At 45.7% G+C, this 21104-nt stretch overlaps 1 protein-coding gene across 2 annotated transcripts in view; it reads left to right on the forward strand.

Annotated features, from left to right (window-relative positions):
• Positions 1-4307: 4307 nt before the first annotated feature.
• The window catches only part of CSNK1E (casein kinase 1 epsilon), a 42225-nt gene continuing 25428 nt past the window's right edge, over positions 4308-21104 (forward strand). Inside the window, exons 1-2 of one of the 2 annotated variants that reach the window (XM_035127002.3) lie at positions 4308-4516; positions 8706-8793. In XM_035127002.3, the coding sequence (XP_034982893.1) occupies positions 8718-8793 (76 nt within the window). In that variant the 5' untranslated portion in view covers positions 4308-4516; positions 8706-8717. Of the gene's footprint in view, positions 4517-4542; positions 4788-8705; positions 8794-21104 lie in introns of those variants that run through there. The other variant, XM_088652084.1, reaches the window with a different exon arrangement.

Here is a 21104-nt window from a genome sequence, read left to right on the forward strand (position 1 = left end):
TGCACTTTTTCTTCCCTTCCTGCCAAAATCTTCTAATGCATAGCCTTCTCAGTCTAGCCATGCCAATGGCAAGCGTTTGTCAGCGAACTTGTTGAGGTCTGGTCAATACATCCTAAACTTTGCCTAGAGCAATCCTGACACATTTACACAGTTCCGTAGACTCCGCTGGTTAGATGAACGTGTTGCATAAATTAATAACAGATGTGTTTCTGGAGTTTGTCTGAGCTGCTATGCTCCCATGGGCAAAAGGTGCTTAGGAACATTGGGAGGTGACAGAGTAAATTGTTGCAGCATTACTTTCCTGTAGGTGTGGCTGTAATTCATTTTATCTTAGGCCAGCTTAGTTTGCATATGAGCCAAACAATGAGGGGTTCTGGGTGCTGATAACAGAGCCAGCTTGTTGATATATTCAAATTCCTCAAGAATCTTCCTTTCTCTGCATAATAAGCGTAAAGCTGAGTAAAAGAAATCCAAGTGGATTCTTGGAGCTTTGTCAACACTTCTTTCTTCTTTGTCGATCATTCGTAGCCGAGTAAGATTGTCTTCCATAAACACGGTTTTAACAATGAGTCCGTAAGTGACTGTGGAGGCCAATTCTGGATCCACACGTCCTTCCACAGTGAGGACATTGGTTTCCGGGCAGGAGTTGATCATGGTGTGGATTTGCCAAGCGTGCCTTCCTCTTAGCACGTTTCTCCCTTGCATCCTGAGTTCGAGTGTCTTCAAAGCCCATAACACCTTTGGTAAAGGCTGTTCTCCAACTGGAGCGCTCGCAGGCCAGTGTTTCCCAGTTGTCAGTGTTTATACTACATTTTTAAAGATTTGCCTTGAGACAGTCTTTAAACCTCTTTTGTTGACCACCAGCATTACGCTTTCCATTTTTAAGTTCGGAATAGAGTACAGTACCGTAGTTGCTTTGGACCTCAGTTTTCAATTGCCCAGAAAGCTAATGCAAAGCGCTGTGAAGAAGTCTGGAATTGTTCCAGATATAACAGGGCAACCAAAATATCCCCATATTAGCCACTGGTGGATAGTTGGTTTTATGATGTCTTTAACATGAGTTATTTGTTGGATTGTCATGTTATGTCACAAAATGATAGGGGTAACACCCACTTCACACATTGAAAGCTCAGAGCTTTCCCAGAGAATCCTGGGACTCTTAGTTTCCTAGAGGTGCTGGGAAATGAAGCTCTGCAAGAGGTTTGACTACAGCTCCCAGGATTCCACGGGGAAAGCGATGTGTCTTGAGTCTTGACTGTGTTTGAAATGTCTGGTGTGAATGTCATCTTAGTATTTTGTTACTGTAATGATATCTTGATCTGCATTTTTGTTGTTCTGTTGTGAGTCACTTTGAGCATATATTTACGTGGAAAAGCTGCATACAAATTTAAATACCGTTTATTCCGGCATATAACTGGGCGTATAAGATGACCCCCAACTTTTCCAGTTAAAATATAGATTTTGGGATATACTCGCCGTATAAGAAATACGACCCGGCATATAAGACGACCCCCGACTTTTGAGAAGATTTTACTGGGTTAAAAAGTAGTATTATACGCAGGAATATACAGTATATAGCTTGACTATCAGCCTTGACATATCCTCCATGAATTTGTCAAATCCCCTTTAAAGTCATCAACGCTACTGGCCTTGACCACATCCTTGTGGCAGTGACTTCGAGGCATTAATTATGAATTATGTTTAAAAAAACCCACCTTTTTTGGGCTGCATTCACATCACAGTTTATTCCATTTGCCTATGTTTCCCTAACTACCGTAGTTAATTTTAATTCAGTTATAGCTGAACTGTCACACCACATAAAAGCCATTTCTGGAAATATAGCAGAATATAGTGCAAGTTTAATATTCGTGCCCATGTTATTTGCTTCCAGAAAAAAACCATATGTAAATAGCAAGGAAATGGGTGGGCGCTAAACCTTCTACTATATTTCCTCAAGTGATTTTTACACTGTGGGAAAGCTCCAATATACTGCGGAAATTAACAATTTGGGAAACAGAATACAAGGACACCATTGTGGAATCATCACTAACACACATACACATTAGAGACCCAGGTTGAGTTTTGTGACCAGACAAAATATTAGCCACAGGCAACAGGGCTTGCTGAATCCAGACCAAGCTTTGTGTCTTCACTAGTTGTTGTTTTTTTGTAGGAATCCTACTTTGGCCATTGATTTATTGCATTTATATCCCACCTTTTCCTCCAGGGAGCGCAAGGTGATGTACATGGCTCCCCTCCCAATCTCAGGTCCTACATTGGCTTCCTCTGGCTACCACAGACTGCAGCCACTCCCAGGTGCTTAGGGAAAGGGAAAAAGGGCTGGGCACCTCAGCTGAATTACATGATGATACATACCTATGCACTCCTCTTGATTTGGAAGGATGGCCAGGCTGTGTTCTAGGAAGCTACTCAGCACCTCCAGTTAAGCAAGACAAGGATGTCTAATATGGCAATTGCTGTATGAGAGCATACAATTGCCGTATTGTGCAATTATTTGATGATAGATGCTACCAACCTTTTTATCTGCTCTACTTTTGTTAATGGAGAGGTCAAATCAACACCATACATTTAAAACACGCTTAAAGTATATGTTTTTCCCCAAAGTATCTTGGGGCAACTTGCCCCTCACAGAGCTACAACTCCCAGCACCTTTAACAAACTACAGTTCCCAGGAGTCTTTGGGATAAGACATGTGCTTTAAATGTATGGTGTGGGTATGACCTTAATCTCCAAGTGGTGTACAGTAAGGTTACGAGAGGTACAATAAAGATGAAATCGGTTAAGGACAACAAAAATCAGAAAACTTAAATTGCCTGCTGCAATTAAGTGCTGGAAGTTCAACAGGGAGAGGGCCTGGGTGGGGGATTTCACAGAATTGGACCCACAATATTCAGGAAGTAGTCATTGCTTGTCTTGTGACCTTTGATCTAGGGCATCCAGAGAAATGTGAACCATTTCAGAACATTCATAAACAGGTATGTATATGAATGATCCAAAAGCTGATGGTTCAAATCAAGTAAATTTTGTTTGATAAAACTATTGGCTGGAAGAAGATATGGGGGAGAGGAAAAGTCATTTTTACAAGCAATGCAAATGACATAGCGCAGCCTGAAATGTTTATGGTTTGGATTTTGTGTTTGACTTTAAGCTGAGTTTTCAAGACAAGCATACAGCCCATTCCTAAGCGAGTTTCTTGGGATGTTCCACCCAGCACCATGAGGCAGATTGAAGCAACTGCCTCAGGCAGCACATGCTGATGGCTGCACAGACATGTCTGAGAATAGCACTTGCAAATGGCTCAGGGTCCAATAAGTAAACAAAAGCAAATAGATGTTGCAATGAGTCTAGAGTGTTAAAAATATTTTGGTGTGGAGACTTGAAAGAAACACCTCACATTCTCCAGAATACAGGCTGGATGTTATGCAAAGCAAACCACAATCTGGAGATTTTAGGAAACACCGGAGGCTGCTTTACACTGTGTTAGAGGCCTTTGGTCTTTGCAGCTCAGCATGATGGCCTGTTTCTGTCTCAGCCCTACCCCCTGGAGATGCTGAGGGTTGATCCTTGCCTGGGAACTTCTGCATGCAGTGCAGGTGCTATCCTACTGAACACTGCCCTTTGTTGTCAGAGGACTTGGTAGGAAGTCTTAATGGGATTTACAAAAAAAAAATTGTAAAATTTGGCTGTTAATGCACTCACTACATTGGGCCAGGCTTTAAGACTATAAGCTCCCACATCTCAGCCCTTTGTCTAGAGTGCGTAAAATATAACTTTTCTGATCTTGAGGTGTTTATCTGTCTGTGGATTATTGATTTGCTAAAAAGCTACCCAGAAAGTTAGGATGAGTTCAGCTTCCCCTCCAGCTTAATATGTGCAGAAGCTTGCAGCCTCTCTTGTCCTGAGCCGAGCAATGAGAGCCTTTCCGTTTACCAAGACAAGAGGCATTGGGCGCCCGTTCTTTTGGATTCCGCGCAGCGCGATTGCGATGCACTGCGGTGCAGGTGTGAGATAGACAGTTTTCACAAAATTGCGCCGGTACATATTTTTTGGGATGGGGTAGCGTGCCATTTCATAACCCCCGTCCCCCGCGTGTTTATTCTCCCCCCCTTCAAAAAAGCGGTTGCCAGCGTGGGCGACCAGGAAGCCCTCGCAAAAAGCAAGAAGCAACAAAAACAAGCTGCTGCCCCTTTAAACCTCCGAGGGAGGGCCCAGGGCTTTGTAGGATGACATCAGTGGGTTTGGCCCTGAGACTCAATGGAAACTCAATGAGCGAGAGCCTCGGCTGTACACACACCGAGGGAGGCTGGAGGGGAAGGAGGGAGGCAGCTGAGCAGGCAGAGCGCAGAGAAGGAGGAAGCGGCGGCGGCGGCGGCGGCGGCGCTCAGAGCTGGCTACGGCCGCCTTTCCCAATCCTCCGTCATCCTTCCTTCCCCGGCGCCTTTCCTCCCTGACAGCCCCGGGAGCAGAAGCGGCAGACAGGCTCCTTCCAGGCAGGGTGAATATTGTGGGGATCCGGGCAGGTTTTGGGGTGCAAATCCGGGGGGAAAGGCGGCCCCTCCGTCCCTTTGTTTTTCTGCTGAGAGAGGAGGATAAGGCGGGGGGGGAGGGGGAAGAGGCTCTCGCTCGCTCGCTCACACACAGCACACAGCACACAACGCACACATACACAACACAACGCACACAAGGCTGGGCTGCCCCCCCCCCAGTGGAATTAGTGACAGGCGAAGAAGGAAGCTGTAACCGAAACGGGGGGACGACAACAAAAGGCTCGTTTTCTCTCTCTCTCTCTGTGTGTGTGTTTTAATTTTTGACGGAGACAAAGGGTTATGCAGGCATCTTTCTCCCCCCCCCCCCCGGCTTCACTTTCGGAAGGACACATTGAGGGGCTCTTCCCCCCCCCCCCTTGATGTCTACATGCAGAAATGGCTCCACTACTTTATATTTATATATTTAAATTTTACTTATTGGGGGTTATGCTCAACCTAATGCCCAAGTCAGTGTGTGTGTGTGTGTGTTTGTTTCTGAGAGGAGGGGGCGATTGCTGCTCCCCCCCCCCCAGTTTCTCCCTTTCCGTTTCCTATACTTAACATCTGTGTATGGGTTTCACAAACAATTGGTAGTGAGTAACGGGTATCTCTCTTTTCTCCTCTCTCCCCCCTTGGCTCCAACCTTCGGCTGTTTGTGAGGTTTTTTTGGGTTGGGGTGGGGGGTACACCAGTAGTAAACACTGTTGAATTTCTAAAAATGTTATATTTGACAAATAGGGTGGGTATTGTGAGGGGGAGGGGGGAGGAAGTGGCTGTTATTGTAAATCACTTACCTCCTTTTGTGCACTGGGAAGGTTCGCTTTTGTAGGGAGGGGGGTAAAGAGGGGGGCAAGATCTCACCCACCCCCACATCGTTTCTGAAATGTTGCTTCTTTGTACCAGCTCAGGGATTTGTAATGAGGATTGTATAGTAAATAGAAGTTTTGCTGCTATTTCTGCTGCCTAATTCTCATTCCCCGCGGCATTATTCTCCCCCCTCCCTATTTTATAAGATGCTTCTGGCGCTGAAAGAGGGTGATTTAATTTTAAGTTATACTTGTGGCTGAGTGATGAGATGATCTTATCAGTTTTTATCTCCTTTTAATGCTTGCATTTGTTGTGTGTGGTTTGATCTGCCTTCTTTAGCTCCTTTTCTTTTTTTGGTAACTGCTCTGAAGGGAAATGGAGAGGAAAGAGGAAAGGAAGCAAATATCTGTTGTGGCACATTGCTTTTTAGAAAAGTATTGCTATATTTATGTGCACACTCCTGTTTCCCCAATCCTTTGAAGCTGATATGGAATATTCCCCCTCCCCCCAATTCTTCAAACCCAGAAGCATCCATTATATATCTGGTCAGCTCTCACACAGTGTGGCCTACTGTAGCCCTCGATGCATCCTTGATTTCTAGCAAATCAAGGAAAGCTGGTATGGAGGTCCTCTTGTTTACAATAACTGCTTGGGGGGGTTGCCTATGCTGTACTGTAAAGTGCTGAATGCCAGTTGTGTGGGGCCTGCTGTGTGTTTGTATGCACACATACCGGTATTTTTATTATATGATTGCATTTACATAATGTAGAGTAGGTTTGTGTGTGGTGCTGATTCGAATACAGCTTTCTAGAATGTGTGTGTGAGAGAGAAAGAAAGAAAGAGGGAGAGAGATAGAAGTGGCTATTAATATAGTATAAGCATCCACTCATGCAGAGTATATGCATTAGAGTGTGTGGGAGTCTTTCTAGTTTCATGAAGAGGGAATTCTTGGCTGGCATCTTGACTGGCCTAGGGCTGTTGCTCTAGTTTTAGGAAGGCCATAGAGTTGGCTTAATTCCTTTCTGTCTCTCTGGATGGAGGAGGTGAAGGCCTGAGAGTTTGGAGAGAAACTGATGTGGCAGCAGGGTGGGTGGGTAAGTGTTTCCATCCCCAGCACCTAGAAGCAATTCCTGAGGTGATTGGTTGATTTTGTTGTTGCCCTTGCCATGAACTGGTCTTGCTGCCTTCTCCGAACCCTCTGTCCACTCCAAAGCATTGCTTGCCTTATTAATGTTTCGATCATATGCATGCTTACTAGGAAGCAAGTCTGATGAAACTGGAGGTACTTAGGTGTGTGCTTCATTATTATCTTTATGAAAGGGAAATTGGGAGATATCCTTCTTTGTCTCCACCCCCCACCCCCACCCCCGAACAACACCTGTGTTTTTTAGAAAATGAGTTTGAAGCCCAGGCAGCTGATAGGCTTGTTGTAAAGCTGTGTGGGGTACCTCTGATTTAAGCCCTGATCTTGCAGGAAGTTAAAAAGTCACAACTAACTGCAAACCACAGTGAGCAGCTGGGCCCATGCTTGCTTGAGCCCAGTGCTGTCCTGAGTCAGATGGGTTACTAGCTGCTGATACGCCGGTCCCTACTTCTGTCTGTACTCTTGGGTTATGTGTTGAAGAGAGCTGGCAGAGAAACCTAGGAAACTCCTAACCTTTAGGGATCAAGCATCTCCAGAGTAACTTCTGAAAACGGCTGGCTCCTTCCGGTTTGTGTGTCACCAGTGTTTATTATAGGAATAAAAAAACCCTTATCTTGTATTGAGAGCAAGTTAGAGTACGAGTCAAATGTATATGCAGTTACATTCCTAGTTTTAATTGGGGTAGTGGAAGGGATGAATCCTATTTTCTTGCTCAAATATAACCTCTTGATTCCTCTTTGTTCCCCAGGGCTGTACTTCAGTTGTGTATTCTGCTTGAATTTTAAGACAAGAGAATAACTGTAGTCCTTGCAGATTAACAATCCTGCATGCTTGGGTACATGATTTAGCAGGGGGCTCTGCCTTCTGTTGTGCTTTGAGTAATTGGAACTAGGTATTTAGGGTTCATGATGCCCTGTTAAAGCTTACAGTGAAATGTGTGCCTTTAAGCTCCACCACTTCTCTTTGTGCAGTACATGATTGGTTTGGATATGACTAGAACTCCGCTTACTTTGCTTATTCTGGCATATTGTAGTCCTTGGGGTGCAGCAGAAATGAAGCTGTCGACTCCATCAAGCGAAAGGACCCCCTGTCTGCTTAATCCTTGCCTGTTCTTTCAAGCAGCCTACCTACCCAGGAGAGCAAAGCCTGCATACAGTACATTAATAAATATGCATTACATAAATTAACCATACAGCAGCATCCTTTAAAAAGAGCCACAGTCTTTCAAACAGATCCACATTACTGGAACAGTGGTGGGGCGGGCAGAAGGAAACAGGAGAAACACAAGATGGTGGTCTTCTGGGAGAGGATATTGCTGGGAGTCTCCAGAACAACATTTGGCAGAGGCTTAAAGGAAGAAGTTGGCATGCATGGCTGAAGGGAAGGTGGTAGTGCTGGGGTTTGGATGGATCTCTCATGTTCATGAGTGTGATGTGTGGAAACATATGGTGTGCCTAGTGTCAAATGTGGCATCCAGATGTGCACCTTGGGCCCAGTAACTGGTTGTGAACCATGTGATTGAGGAATTTGTCCTGTACTACCATGCTACTGCCCAGAAGGAAAGTGAAGCAGAATACTGTAGAAATGTTGAGAGCCCCAAATCCCAGTTCATTGGAATGCATGCCAGGTGCAGAGTTCCGGCTTGTCCTTGAGATGGGTTCACTTTCTCTACCATAAAGTTCTCCGCTAACCATTTTGTTTTAGCCAGAGACCCGCATCCTGGTTCCAAGCGTGTATTATGTTCAAGTCTGTCTCACTGATTTCATTGAGGCTTTTTTCTAGGTAACGTTGGCAGCCAAAGTTGGCCTTGCAGTCAAGGTTACTTTAGGTGACTGGTTTGGTTGAACTGTTACTTCCCCACATCTTCTGAACGCCCCCCCCCCCCGCCTGGAAAAAAAAACCTGTTAAGAAATATCAGACTACTGTTTACTAAATTGAAGGTTTTACTATGACAGTGAGGGAGTCCCAAGGGTTTAGGCAGCAAAACTGGACCCAAAAACTTTAATTGAAGAGGGAATAAACCAGGGGTAGGAACCTCTTGATGTTGCTGAACTCCCATCACTTATAACAAGCATAGCCAGTGGCCAGGGTTGATGGGGAGTTCCCCACACCAGGAATAAATATTGGGTCCCTCATATGGTAGCTGAATGTGTTGACTTAGGTCATCTTTCTAATCTTACCCTGTATGTCCTCTGTTTTATTCCCAGAGCAACTGAATCATGGAGCTTCGAGTGGGGAACAAGTATCGGCTGGGAAGAAAAATCGGTAGCGGATCCTTTGGAGATATTTATTTGGGTGAGTTTGTCCTAACTGTAGGAATGCATCTTCTAATAGCTTAGAACAGGCATCCCCAAACTGCGGCCCTCTAGATGTTTTGGCCTACAACTTCCATGGTCCCTAGCTAACAGGACCAGTGGTCAGGGATGTTGGGAATTGCAGTCCAAAACATCTGGAGGGCCGAAGTTTGGGGATGCCTGGCTCAGAACATTTTGGAATAGTGAGCTGGTGTGTGTTGGTTCTAGTGTGTTTCTTCAGCCTTGAATTCTCCTCTTAACTAGGGAGGCTAAGGGCTAGAGGAAAAACAGCTCCTTTAGACAGAGACCGGGGAACATACTCTTTTATCTGACACCTGGAATTCATACCATTTAAAGAAATTGAGGTGCAAGATTTCTGTACTACTGTAAAGGCAGCAAGCATTTCGCACAGGGCTTCTATTCCTGGCCCCTGCATGCGTGTCGCTGGAATGCGTATAAATGTGCTCCCTTCTTCCCTCTTCTGTGTCCAAAAGGACTATGCGTTGGCGATTGTGCCAATTGGACGCACCTAAAATGGTCGCTGCCTGTATTCATTAACGAAGGTGGTGGTGGAAGTTCTCAAGCTGCAATATGTTCAGCACTGTATAACAGCCTGACCCAACTTGATTTCCAGATGTTCTGGACTTCAACTTTCAGTCAGAGTTGTCAATGATCGGGGATAATTGAGGTTGTCCAACAACATCTAGAGGACATCTGGTTGGGGAAAGGTGCTATAAAATCTTGCATCTGTTTTTTGGATTTTGTATATAAAGTACATGTTTGTTATTTTATGAACATTTATAACCAGCTCAATATAAAAGTATTCAAGCAGTGTATAAAACATGATATATAAAAGCAACAATGTTTTCCTTAATCCCCACCTTATCATAATAATGGTAAAGTCAAAATATTTGGTACAAGTTTCAGCTTTCAATAACCTGTTGGATTACTTAGATCAGAGAGTCCTTGCTGGTAGCACCATGTCTAGCAAAGCTAGGGCAATTGAAATAAGTCTTTAAAAAGATGTCTAAAACAAAGAAAAGAAAAAGCAACACATATGGCAGAAGGAAGAGTGCCAGGGTAGTGCTGTCGCTACCAAACGATGGTCCATAAGACATGGTGCTACTGGTATGGAATCCTCAGATATAAGAAATCTAGCAGGTCTGTGTATATGGGCAGGCGGTTTTCAGGTAACCTTGTTTTAGAAACCTTTATATCCACGTAACTCTTCTACTGCAAGGTATTCAAGATAGTTTATAATCCAAAACAATTGGTTAACAAACACACCACACAACAATGGAAATGTCAGCAGCAAAATAGGCAGGCAAGAAACATCAAGGGCATGTTAGTGGCTGAAAAGTTGTGAGAGTATACTGGGACTTGACACCTAAAAAATAGAAGTCCAAGTGTCAAATGTGGGTCTTCCTGCAGAAAATAAGCCCTGCCCTTAGTCTCAGCTCACCTGTCCCCTTTGATGGTGGGGGCACCCAGTTCAGGACTGTAGATGTTACACTATGCTGCGTGCATTTGTTCCCTAATTGGGAAGCCCTTTTTGCTAGCCTGTGGCAACTAGGCTACGAAGCTGGCTCCTCTCAGGGAAAACTGGCTTGTGTGACAAAACATGCTTTGTCTCACTGCTGCGTTGCACATGCCTGGTGTAGAGTATGCTTGCAAGGTTATGACAATGGTGGTCTTAAGGATTCCTCCTCCTATATGTCCCATGTAGTTCTGATCACTGAGGGTGTGCAAGGGCCAGAGAAAAGAATTCAAATGCTTACCTCCTGTATTGCTGTGATTGGGAAGGGGGAGATTCTTTTAGGATACTCATCAGGTTATGAATTGGGGGTGGGTGGGTCAGGGAGGAGTCTTGCCCTGAGATGCTTGCCTTTTTTCTCTTTTTACTTTTGAGGATGGTCGACTTAATTACGTTTGTCAGTGCTTTGGCTTATTTTTATACTGCCAGGCTGCATGTCTTCCTCTTGACAACCCAGGGATCTCTTCTCACAATCAATCTAAACTATCTCTTGTTCTGAATGACCCTACCTTTTTTTGTGTGTGTGTCCATTTGATGGTGTGCCCAGAGATAAATAAAAAGTCCTAGGTGTGGCTTCCCTTCCCAGGGCTGCATCCGAAAGGGCTACCCTCTGAGTGATCTGTAAGGTGATGCCTCTGCATACATAGCTTCTGTGTAGCATGTAGCTGGCTTTCCCAGCTTCTACCAGGGTGTCACATTGCAACCGCCCATCTCCAGTTTTCATTCTGGCATCTCCACAAGATTTGCCTGCCCCACTTTTTCCCAGATTCCTCCTCTTGAGTGTGGTTGCTTTGGGTTGTTTTCTTCTGAGCTGCCCTGCCTTAGTTTTCCAGTGTAAACCTTCAATTTTCTACTTATTTTATTGATATATATATATTCAGATTTTTATACGCTGCTTTTCCACCTAAAAGAGTCCTCAAAGTGGCAGGTGACAATGCAGTTATTAAGGATACAACTAAATTAAAACAATAAAAATTAGCCTGTGTTGTCATCCTTTGGGCTGTGTTTTGTGGGTGGATCATAATACTGGGCCTGTGTTCTTTGCCCACTGGAAAATCCTGTTCTGACACCATGGAAATGGATTTGTTTGATTTTAAAATTTTATATCCTCTTAATTTTACTTAAAAACAAATCAAAAGTTCTTTATACAGAGCTTAAAAAACAATATTTTTAAAACCCAATTTGTTATGGTATTGGGTGTGGTGGATATGGTGTCTCTAGCTGTATCCTTCTATACTTACCGTGTTTCCCCTTTTTTAAGACACCGTCTTATAACTTTTTTTCCTCAAAAAAACACACGGTGGCTTATTTTCAGGGGGTGTCTTTTTTTTTAAGTGCTGGTACAACTGGGTCCCACTGGCTCAGGACACTCGGTGCTCTCTTCCGCGCACATTATAAACACCACACTCTAGCCTACTGTGCTATCCAGGTTTTGCTGTCAACCAGGCTGGCAGCAGCTCTCCAGAATTTCAAACTTGGGGGTACCTGGGGGTTAAACCTGGGATCCTTCTGCTCCCCGGGCTCTCTCACGCCGGCCGAGGAATGAGGAGGGAGGCCGTGACCCGTCCCGCTCTGAGATGCTTGTGAGGGAAGCGCGAGGGGGACGAGGCTTGGGCCCATGCCCCTGGCGCGCGCGCGCGGCTGAATGACGAGCCGAAGCGGAACCTTTTCTCTGTGGGGGGGGGGAGACGCGCGCGCGCGCAAACACACACACACACACACACACACACACACACACTGAGAGAGAGACACGCACAGGGAGAGAAAGAAAGAGACGCGCGCACACACACACACACACACACACAGAGACGCACGGGGGAGAGAGAGAAAGAGACGCGCGCACACACACACACAGAGAGACGGACGCACGGGGGAGAGAAAGAAAGAGACGCGCACAAACACACACACAGAGAGAGACGGATGCACGGGGAGAGAAAGAAAGAGACGCGCACAAACACACACACAGAGAGAGACGGATGCACGGGGAGAGAAAGAAAGAGACGCGCACAAACACACACACAGAGAGAGACGGACGCACGGGGGAGAGAAAGAAAGAGACGCGCACAAACACACACACAGAGAGAGACGGATGCACGGGGAGAGAAAGAAAGAGACGCGCACAAACACACACACACAGAGAGAGACGGATGCACGGGGAGAGAAAGAAAGAGACGCGCACAAACACACACACAGAGAGAGACGGATGCACGGGGAGAGAAAGAAAGAGACGCGCACAAACACACACACAGAGAGACGCACGGGGGGGGAGAGAGAGAGACGCGCACACACACACACACACACACACACACACACACACAGAGACGGACGCACAGGGAGAGAAAGAAAGAGACACGCGCACACACAGAGAGCGTGCGGCTGCAGCACACACAGAGAGCGTGCGGCTGCAGCGCTCACGAAGCAGCGCTGCACTTAGGGGAAGATGGCCAGGGAGGGGGGCTGCGGGGTCAAGGCAATGCGTGAAAGGGAGGGATGGCGAGGAAGAAGTGGGGAGTGAAGTGATCGGGGCTTTAACATGCCCGCACGCGCAAAAGGGAGGCTCGGAATATGGAGATCGGTTCTGGCTGCTTCTCTTAAAGTGCCGCAAGTAACGAGCCTCTCTCTCTTTCCTCCTGCCGCTCGTGCCCTTGGTGCTTCGTGCGGCGCTGCTTCACGCTTTGTCAGCGCTGCAGCCGCCACCGCTTCTGGGCACCCACCCGACCCCGCAGGCTTCCTCCTCCTGCCGCGGCCGGCATTGCAGGAGCTGGGTCCTGCTGGCTGGTGCTCCGTGCGGCACTGCTGCACGCTTTATTGGCACTAAAGCAGCCACCGCCGCTTCCGGGCACTGACCCGACCCGGCAGGCTTCCTCCTCCTGTCGCGGCCGGCATGCTGGGTCCTGCTAGCTGGTGCGGAAGTATGGCTTATTTTCGGGGTATGTCTTATAGCTCTCAAATGGTTAAAAACCCTGCCATGGCTTACTTTCTGACTACGTATTAAAAAAGGGGAAACACGGTAGGCCTGTTAACTTGTACTCCATCTTGTCACCTTTTCCTTTGACAATTTATTTCCAAGATTCTGGTTTCCACTTGTCAAAAGCCCTCTGCTCCAACTGGATATCTGACATACCTATTTAGCAACTAAATATGTATTTCTCTCTCCTTCCAAGGTCTCAGGGTAGTTTTCTCATGCTATCCCTTTTTACCCTGTGAAGTAGTCTAGTCTGCAAGTGATTCTGTCTAAGCCCTGGTGAGCTTGTGTCTGCCCCCTTGGTTTGGACCAGGCACCACCAAACTGCAGCCCTCCAGATGTTTTGGCCTACAACTCCCATGATCCCTAGTTAACAGGACCAGTGGTCAGGGATTATGGGAATTGTAGTCCAAAACATCTGGAGGGCCGAAGTTTGGGGATGCCTGGTTTGGATCATACTTGTAGTGAGGTTTTCTGATCTACTCTTAATGAGGTTCTGGAAACTGATGTGACATGGCTTTTAAAAGCAGCCCCCCCAATAGTAGTATCTAATAGTAGTAGTACTGTAGTAGTAATAATAATAATAATTAATAAAACTTATATGTTTGTGTGCCTAATAATTGATGCAAATTGCTTTCAGAATACCTTTGAATGAAGCAGGATATGAACATTTAAATTGGGTGTTGAGTCCATCTGTTTTGGGAGAGCCGCAGGTTCCTAACTCCCAGCAAACCTCATGGCCAGTGGTCACGGATGATGGGACTTATAGTTCAACATCTGGAGGGCCATAGGATGTCTACGGTACCACTGGTTTAAATAAACAAACACAACTTTGAACCCAGGTCTCTCTGGTCTAAGCCCTGTGTTTTTCCAACTGCATCCAACTGGACTAGCTTTTTCTTAAACATGAAAGAAGACCCCCCACCCACCTAACAGGCTACTTCAGCAAGAGCCATTGGGCCCCATTCTACTTGCACCTTGAATGCCTGCTGATTTCCTTCATCTCATCCAAAATGTTCATCCATTCCTTTTATCCCCAGCCCTGTATTGGTTGTATATTTTTGTTGCCAAGCCCTTGCTTACAAAGTACTTCCATGGTCTGTTGTGCATCGACTAGGAACTTTGCTGCTAAGGTGTTCAGTAATACGTAATTTTTAGTTATCAATTGATTATGGTAATTTGCACTTCACTGGCAGCTACATATATTGTAGCTTTTTCTGCTATTCCAGAACTGGCACACAGGTGGGGAGCTACAATATTTATTGCCTGTATTTTAAGTCCAGCTTTTGGTGCAGGGTTGACAGGCTTCAAGCAAGAGATGGTGGTCACTGACACTGCACATATAGTGGTTGTACTGCAAATTCATGATTGCTTCTAAGTTGGGGGTCAGCAAGTATACTTTGGGCACTGCCATGATGAACGTAGAGATGAAGCAATGTGCAGTGTGCCCTCTAGGAATAAAGATGGCAGAACGGTCCATCCCTTTTCTTGCAATTGTGAAAGTATGGGCATAGGCAAAGATGGAACATGCCTGGCTTGAAGCCTTTGCAATTTTGCAGTATAAGATAAAGGCTAAACATTCTTGATTAGGAGTATTTCACTATAGCTTTTCTGTTAAGTAACAGACTCTTAAGTGGTGGTGGTGGTGGCTTGTTTTTTCATTCCTCCAATTTTGAATTTTCTGGAGCTGCTCAAGTGATGGGGGACACCAGTTCTCTGGCCAACCATGAGTTATGGAAAGCTTCAAAAATTGATGTCTAATGAGCTGGTGTATTTGATCCTTCCCAAGATCCAGCAGCCATTCTATGGTTTCATCTCAATGTCAACATGAGAGGATTTGAAAACGTCTCAGTTGGCTCAGCCCCCACCGTTCTTTCTGTCCACTTGCATCATTCCTCTAGGTCTTTCCATCTTTTTTATTCCTCTGTCCAATAAGTGCCAAGTGAAATGTATTTCATTAAATGCAAGCACTTGTATTTCCTACCCCACCACAAAATAACTGAAAGTGAAGTAGGTAAAAACAAAAATTGGCTGGCTGCTTCTGCACATGCCAGCCACCGTGTGGATTTATTGAAATTGTGCTCTCAGGATGCCAGCCCAGTTGTGCAAATCAGACTGGAGTGACTTGCGTACCCCAGAGGGAGGTTGCTTGTTGCTTGGCAAGCCTGGTATTGGGTAAAAGAGCATTGGAGATCAGGCCGAGAGACTGGGGTGTCCTGGGCTAGACACCCTATAAGCCTCTTTTGCATTCTATGATTCTGTAATTCAATGGCTTTTATAAACACACGTCTGGAATGTGGAGACTTTGCTTTCTGTTGTGAAGACTGTTTGGTTTGGGAGGCTCAACTGAGCAACACTGGTGAACCAATGGTGCGTGGGGGGGGGAGAGGTGGGTGATCCTGATCACAGTAGCCATTCGGGAGGTGTATTGTCATTGGATCCAGAGGGAGAACATTTATCTACAGGAGTTGCTACAGGTTGGAATAGGGATATTTCTCCATCAGACACGGAAGGCTGTTTGGCAAAGCAGGGCATGCTGGGTAGCTGGTGGTGTCTGCTTGGACAGTTCCTGATGGCAGGCCCCTCCCTCGGAGGGAGGGGGTGCATTCCCTTTGTTTCCTAGCTAGTTAACTCTCTTTCCCTGCCTGACTTCACCCATCTGTTCCATTCCCATCCTTTTCTTCTGCCGCTCGGTAACAAAAAATGACGGGGAGGAAAGGTGGTGGCAAAATGTCGTTCTGCTCTTGGATGCCAATAGGGGTATGTGAGTGTATTTATGTGCCCCAACAAGTCCATGCATCTAAATTTTCCAAAAGAGTCCCTCATTAAGACTGTCATTTTCACTTAGGCTGGTGGCATCAATCTTTTTGTAAGACCTTCTCTGTCATGCCACCCTCTCCCAACATTTGAGCAGTTTGAAACAAATGGATTTTGAAGTACGCGGCCCACACGATTGAATGAGACAGGGGGTGGATGCTGCGTAGGATTGTTGATGATTTCCAGATTTCTCAGATCACTGAAGCATAAGGTCTTGGTAGCATTTGTATCTATACGGAATGAGGCAAAGGAACGGGATTGCTTCTAACTACCCTTTGTCTTGGCTGCTTCCTAATCTTATTTGTAATAGCAAAGGCATGATTATGATTGGATATGGTTTCCTGGGGATTTATGTAGTATGGGGACGGTGCCTGATGTTCACTTGACTCTTCCTTCTGTGTTTGAGCGATGAGGTGGGGATTATGGGATGGGCTGGGGAAAGACAGGAGAGCAATGGAGGGAGTTGCAGGTAAAGTAAGGCGGTTGGGGGTTCAGGAAAAGGCTGGCTGAAGAACTGGGGCTCGAGGAGGGACCTAAATGAAAATAAGCTTTATAAAAGAGCATTAGGTATAAGCACCAGTATGGTTAAAGACCTGGGTATGAAATGGGGAGAAGTATGCTATTTTCATTTTTAATGTAGTCTTTGTTTTAGAAAGCATTTCTGACTTTTAGCAGGCAAGAGGTTATTTATCGTTACATTTATATCCCACCTTTATTGCAAGGAAGATCAAAGTGACAAACAAAAGTTTCCCCTTCTCTCCATTTTACCTTAACAACAACAGTGCGTGGCAGAGTTACACTGAGAAGCTGTGATAGTGAACTTCGTGGCTGGGGTCAGGATTTGAACCCAGATCTCCCAGATTCTTGTCCAACACATTAAGGACTACACCAAATGGGTAGAGTTCTTGTACTCTGAGCTGCATTAAATTCAGTCTTCTTCTTACCTTGTTCTCTGGTGTAGGCAAGCAGGGGCTTCTGTCATGCATAGCTGGATGGGACCAGGAAGATTTTGGACTTGGCTATGACAGAAAGTTGGGTCTTTGCTCATGCCTGCTGCCTTTTGTATTGTCCACACCTCTGGGCTCCTTGACTGAGCAGTCCAGAGACAAAACCACTCCAAAGAATGAATGCTACATAGATGCGTAGAATGTATGAGTGAGATAATTACACCATCTCCCGTTGTGGATTTCACTTGTGAGGCTTTTTAAAGAGATCCAGCATATTATTCTCCCCGTATGCTCTGCTGCCCTAAAATAATAATAATCTAATTAGTGAGTCACAGCCTAAAATACAGTTTTTAGGAAAAGGTAGGCAGGTTATGTAGTAGTAGTAAGATGTTGGCGAGGATTCCTAAATAAGCAGTTTGCATACAACTTGTGTTGGGGAAGGACCCCCGTGGCATGAGGGCAGAGCACTATGCTTTGTATGCAGAAAGGTACAGGGGGGAAAAGAGGTTTGGGTAGCAGGTGATTGGAAAGACAGCTCAGCCTGAGTCTCTAGAGAGCTGCCTGCCATTTCAGAGTAGACAAAGCTGGGCAAAATGGACCAATTAGCTGGCCTGGTGTAGAGCAGCTTCCTACATTCTGCTTACAGACTCTTTCGAGGTAGAGGACTATTTTGAATGGCTGCTTGGAAAAAACAGGTACCCCCCCCCCTTCAAGATGTGTGTGAGGCCTCCAGCCTAAAGGACAGGCATCTTGATACAACTTCTCACATGGCATTCTCAATACAGTACTGCCTTAACACTTGTAGGATTCTAGACCAGCTTACAAAAATACCTTGCGTGTGGCCACTGATGTTATAAATGGATGCCATTTTTCCTGAGTCTGCAGACGACAGACCTGAAGCTGTGACTCAGATGTCAGCTCCTGTGTGCCCACAGCCTCCCTCCCCCAGGCTAATCTCATTGGGGTTGTAGCTTTAAATCCTAGTGACAACACTCTTTAAATGTCAGCATTAACTTTGGTTTGCTGATCATTTTAGCAGTTGGAGTGAAAATAAAGCCCATGGGAAGGGGTGGGGGGAGAGGACTAGGAGTTCCTACAGAGAAGGAAATATGAGAGAGAGAGAGAGAGAGAGAGAGAGAGAGAGAGAGAGAGAGAGAGAGAGCACGCAAGGCAGGCAGGCACCGCAGGTTGTATAACTCTGGTCCTAAGGGGGAACGTATCTTCCTAATGAGTAATGCCGGGCATGATGATAAGATAATGGCCGAGAATTTAAAAGCGGAAATATGTGTTATGCAAGTGCCATGCACCATCCTATTCAAGTGAAGAACTGAGTTGGTGGATCACATCCCTGAATTTACACCTTGCCCTCAGGGCTATGACTAAAATGGAGTGCAACTGCTTTGCCAAACAAAGTTCACTGACAGGTTGGTGATGGCAGTACTTTTGTCTCTGTGTCCCCGCCCCAGACCTGTTCAAATGATTGCTTCACACACATGTTCCCGTGGAAAATGGAAATCTTCCTTTCTCTGGCCGGTATATCAGAACATATTATATTCCCAGCCTGTTGTGCCTTGTTCTTCATTTCCACTAGAGAGAGAATGTTGCTGATGAACTTAGAGCAAGATAGGGGCTGTTTTGTTTTGTTTTTGCTTTGGCCATTTTTGCCCACAATTGCAGAACTGTGTGCTTGTTGGCTATTCCTGCAGCATAGATAAGGACAGAAGTCTTTTACTTAGGTCACTTGCCAATGGGGTTCAGTCCTGTTGGGAAATCCTGCCCCCTATTGCCAGATGCATAGGAGCAGGCTGCCATTGCACTCTACACATATACCGAGGTGCTTTTTATTGCTTTACATTGTCAGTACCAACTTCCCAGAACTGTACACAAGTTAAAGGGCTTTCCTTGGTCGAAACTGCTCCATGCTGTGCCTGTGCACACCTGTGCACATAAGTGTCGTGAGATGACTTTGAGGTGGTTCACACATAATGCCAGACCATGGTTTGGTCCAACATGAAAGAGCAGTTAAAGGAGCCTTGGAATCTCACGCTGCTTCTCGTGAGGCACTTCCCATAGCTTGTTTTGCCCACTGGGTACTTACGTAGTGTGTTCTTTCCCCTGTGTTGCAGATGTTGTTGGACTCAACACTCATGAGCCCCAGCCGGAATGGCCCGAGGTTCAGAGGTGATGAGAGTTGTAGTCCAGCAACACCAGGAAGGTCATGGGTTCTATATCCCTGCAATATTGGAATCAGGATCAAATGCTGATTTTCAATCCTGATTTGCAAATTAAGTGAAAACTGTGGTTCTAATGCAACAGCAAATGATGCTTTGTCTAAAAGTAGAAGGGTGGAGATCAGGCCAGAGAAGAACGGTGGGAACTGCTGCACATATGGAGTGAGGGGAGCCCAAGGCTTACAAAGCTCTACCCCTTTGAGTAGGTCTAGTGGGAGTTTCTGCACCTTAGGGTGAGTGGCTAACTGACAAAGTGGATCACTCCTGAAGCCCCAAACTAGATTTGTTTTCTCAGAAATTTGCCCCAACATGTCCTTTGCATGATCATGATTCTGCCCATAGAAGGTCACTCAGACTTTGAAAGTTCAAGAACCAGTGACACTACAATATATAGAATGGCAGCTGACCGGTTTATGGTAAGCCTAAAAAACCTCCATTTGTGTTCAAAGCAGTGCACCTCCTCTTACCTTTCTGTTCCTGGAGGGGGAGGTTAAATCAAATACAGTACTGTATTGCTGCTCTCACTGTTCCCTCTTAGCCTATGGCTTGTTGATTTGCCAAGCCTCTGTTTTGCATGGGTCATTCTTTATTAAGCACTCCAATTTGTATTTGAAAGAAACAGTACCAAGCTTCAACTACATTCAGTATCCTACTTTTGTCTGTGAAGTGTAGGGTCTAGGTCACTTGAGCTTTGCATAGAAATGTCCCAGATAGCATTCCATGGCCTCGGGCTCCATTGTTTACACCATTTTTCTTATACCCATATGTGTATAAAATAAAAACATGCATGGCCTTACTGGGGAGAGCCCTTGCACAGACAGGAAGCCAGAACCAAAAAGGGCCTCTTCCTTGTTACCACTCATCAACCCCCCCCCCCCCCGAGGAAGCACCCAGGTAAGGGCCTCTGATACAGATCTAAGAGCCCCTATACTAGGCCATGTTGGGACAGACATTTCTGAAAAATACTGGGGTCCAGATCCACATAAGGCTTTAAAGATCAAAACCAACTTTTTGAATTGAATAGGCAACTAGTGCAGCTGAGCCAATATCAGCTTAATATGATTATTTTGCCTCAAGTCTGTTTGCAATTGGGTAGCTGCATTCTGCACTATGCTGTTTCTGAACAGTTTTTCAAAGCAGCCTCGTGTAAAGCACAGTGCAGCCAGGTTATACCTGCTCAGGTAGGGTTGTAGTTGATCAGCAGCCTAAGCTTCTGGAAGGTGGAACTTGACACCACTGAAGCTACCTCTTCTTCAAGTAACAGCAGCGGATCAAAAACTATGAACCTGCTCTTTCAAAGAGAGCTCCCCATCTCCAGCATGCTGCACACCTCTCAGCTGAACAGGTGAACCACCCACCAGCAGCACCTGTCTCATCAGGTTTAAGCTGCTGTATGGGTTAAGCAGCCATGGGTTTCTGAAAAATAAGTCATGTCAGACTAATCTGATCTCATTTTTTTTGACAGAATTACAAGCCTGGTAGATGAAGGGAACGCTGTGGATGTAGCCTATCTTGATTTCAGCAAGGCCTTTGACAAGGTGCCCCATGATATTCTGTATCGAAAATGGGGAAGGAGCTCTCCCTGCAATTGCCCATGGTTATTGAGCTTTTTTGTGGGGGAGAGACAAGAGTTATTGAGGGGTTTTTTCAGGGGGAGAGCTCTTTTCTTTTAGGCTGGCGATCACTAAGGAACCCACAATCTACCCGGGATCTACCAGAAACGTCCTGGGGATCTACCGGTAGATCGCGATCTACCTGTGGCCATGCCTGATCTAGATCAAGGGAAGTAATGGTACACTCCTCACCTGGAGTACTGTG

The sequence above is a fragment of the Zootoca vivipara genome, chromosome 9 (genome assembly GCF_965207765.1).
Source record: "Zootoca vivipara chromosome 9, rZooViv2.hap1.1, whole genome shotgun sequence".
Classification (NCBI taxonomy): Eukaryota; Metazoa; Chordata; class Lepidosauria; order Squamata; family Lacertidae; genus Zootoca; species Zootoca vivipara.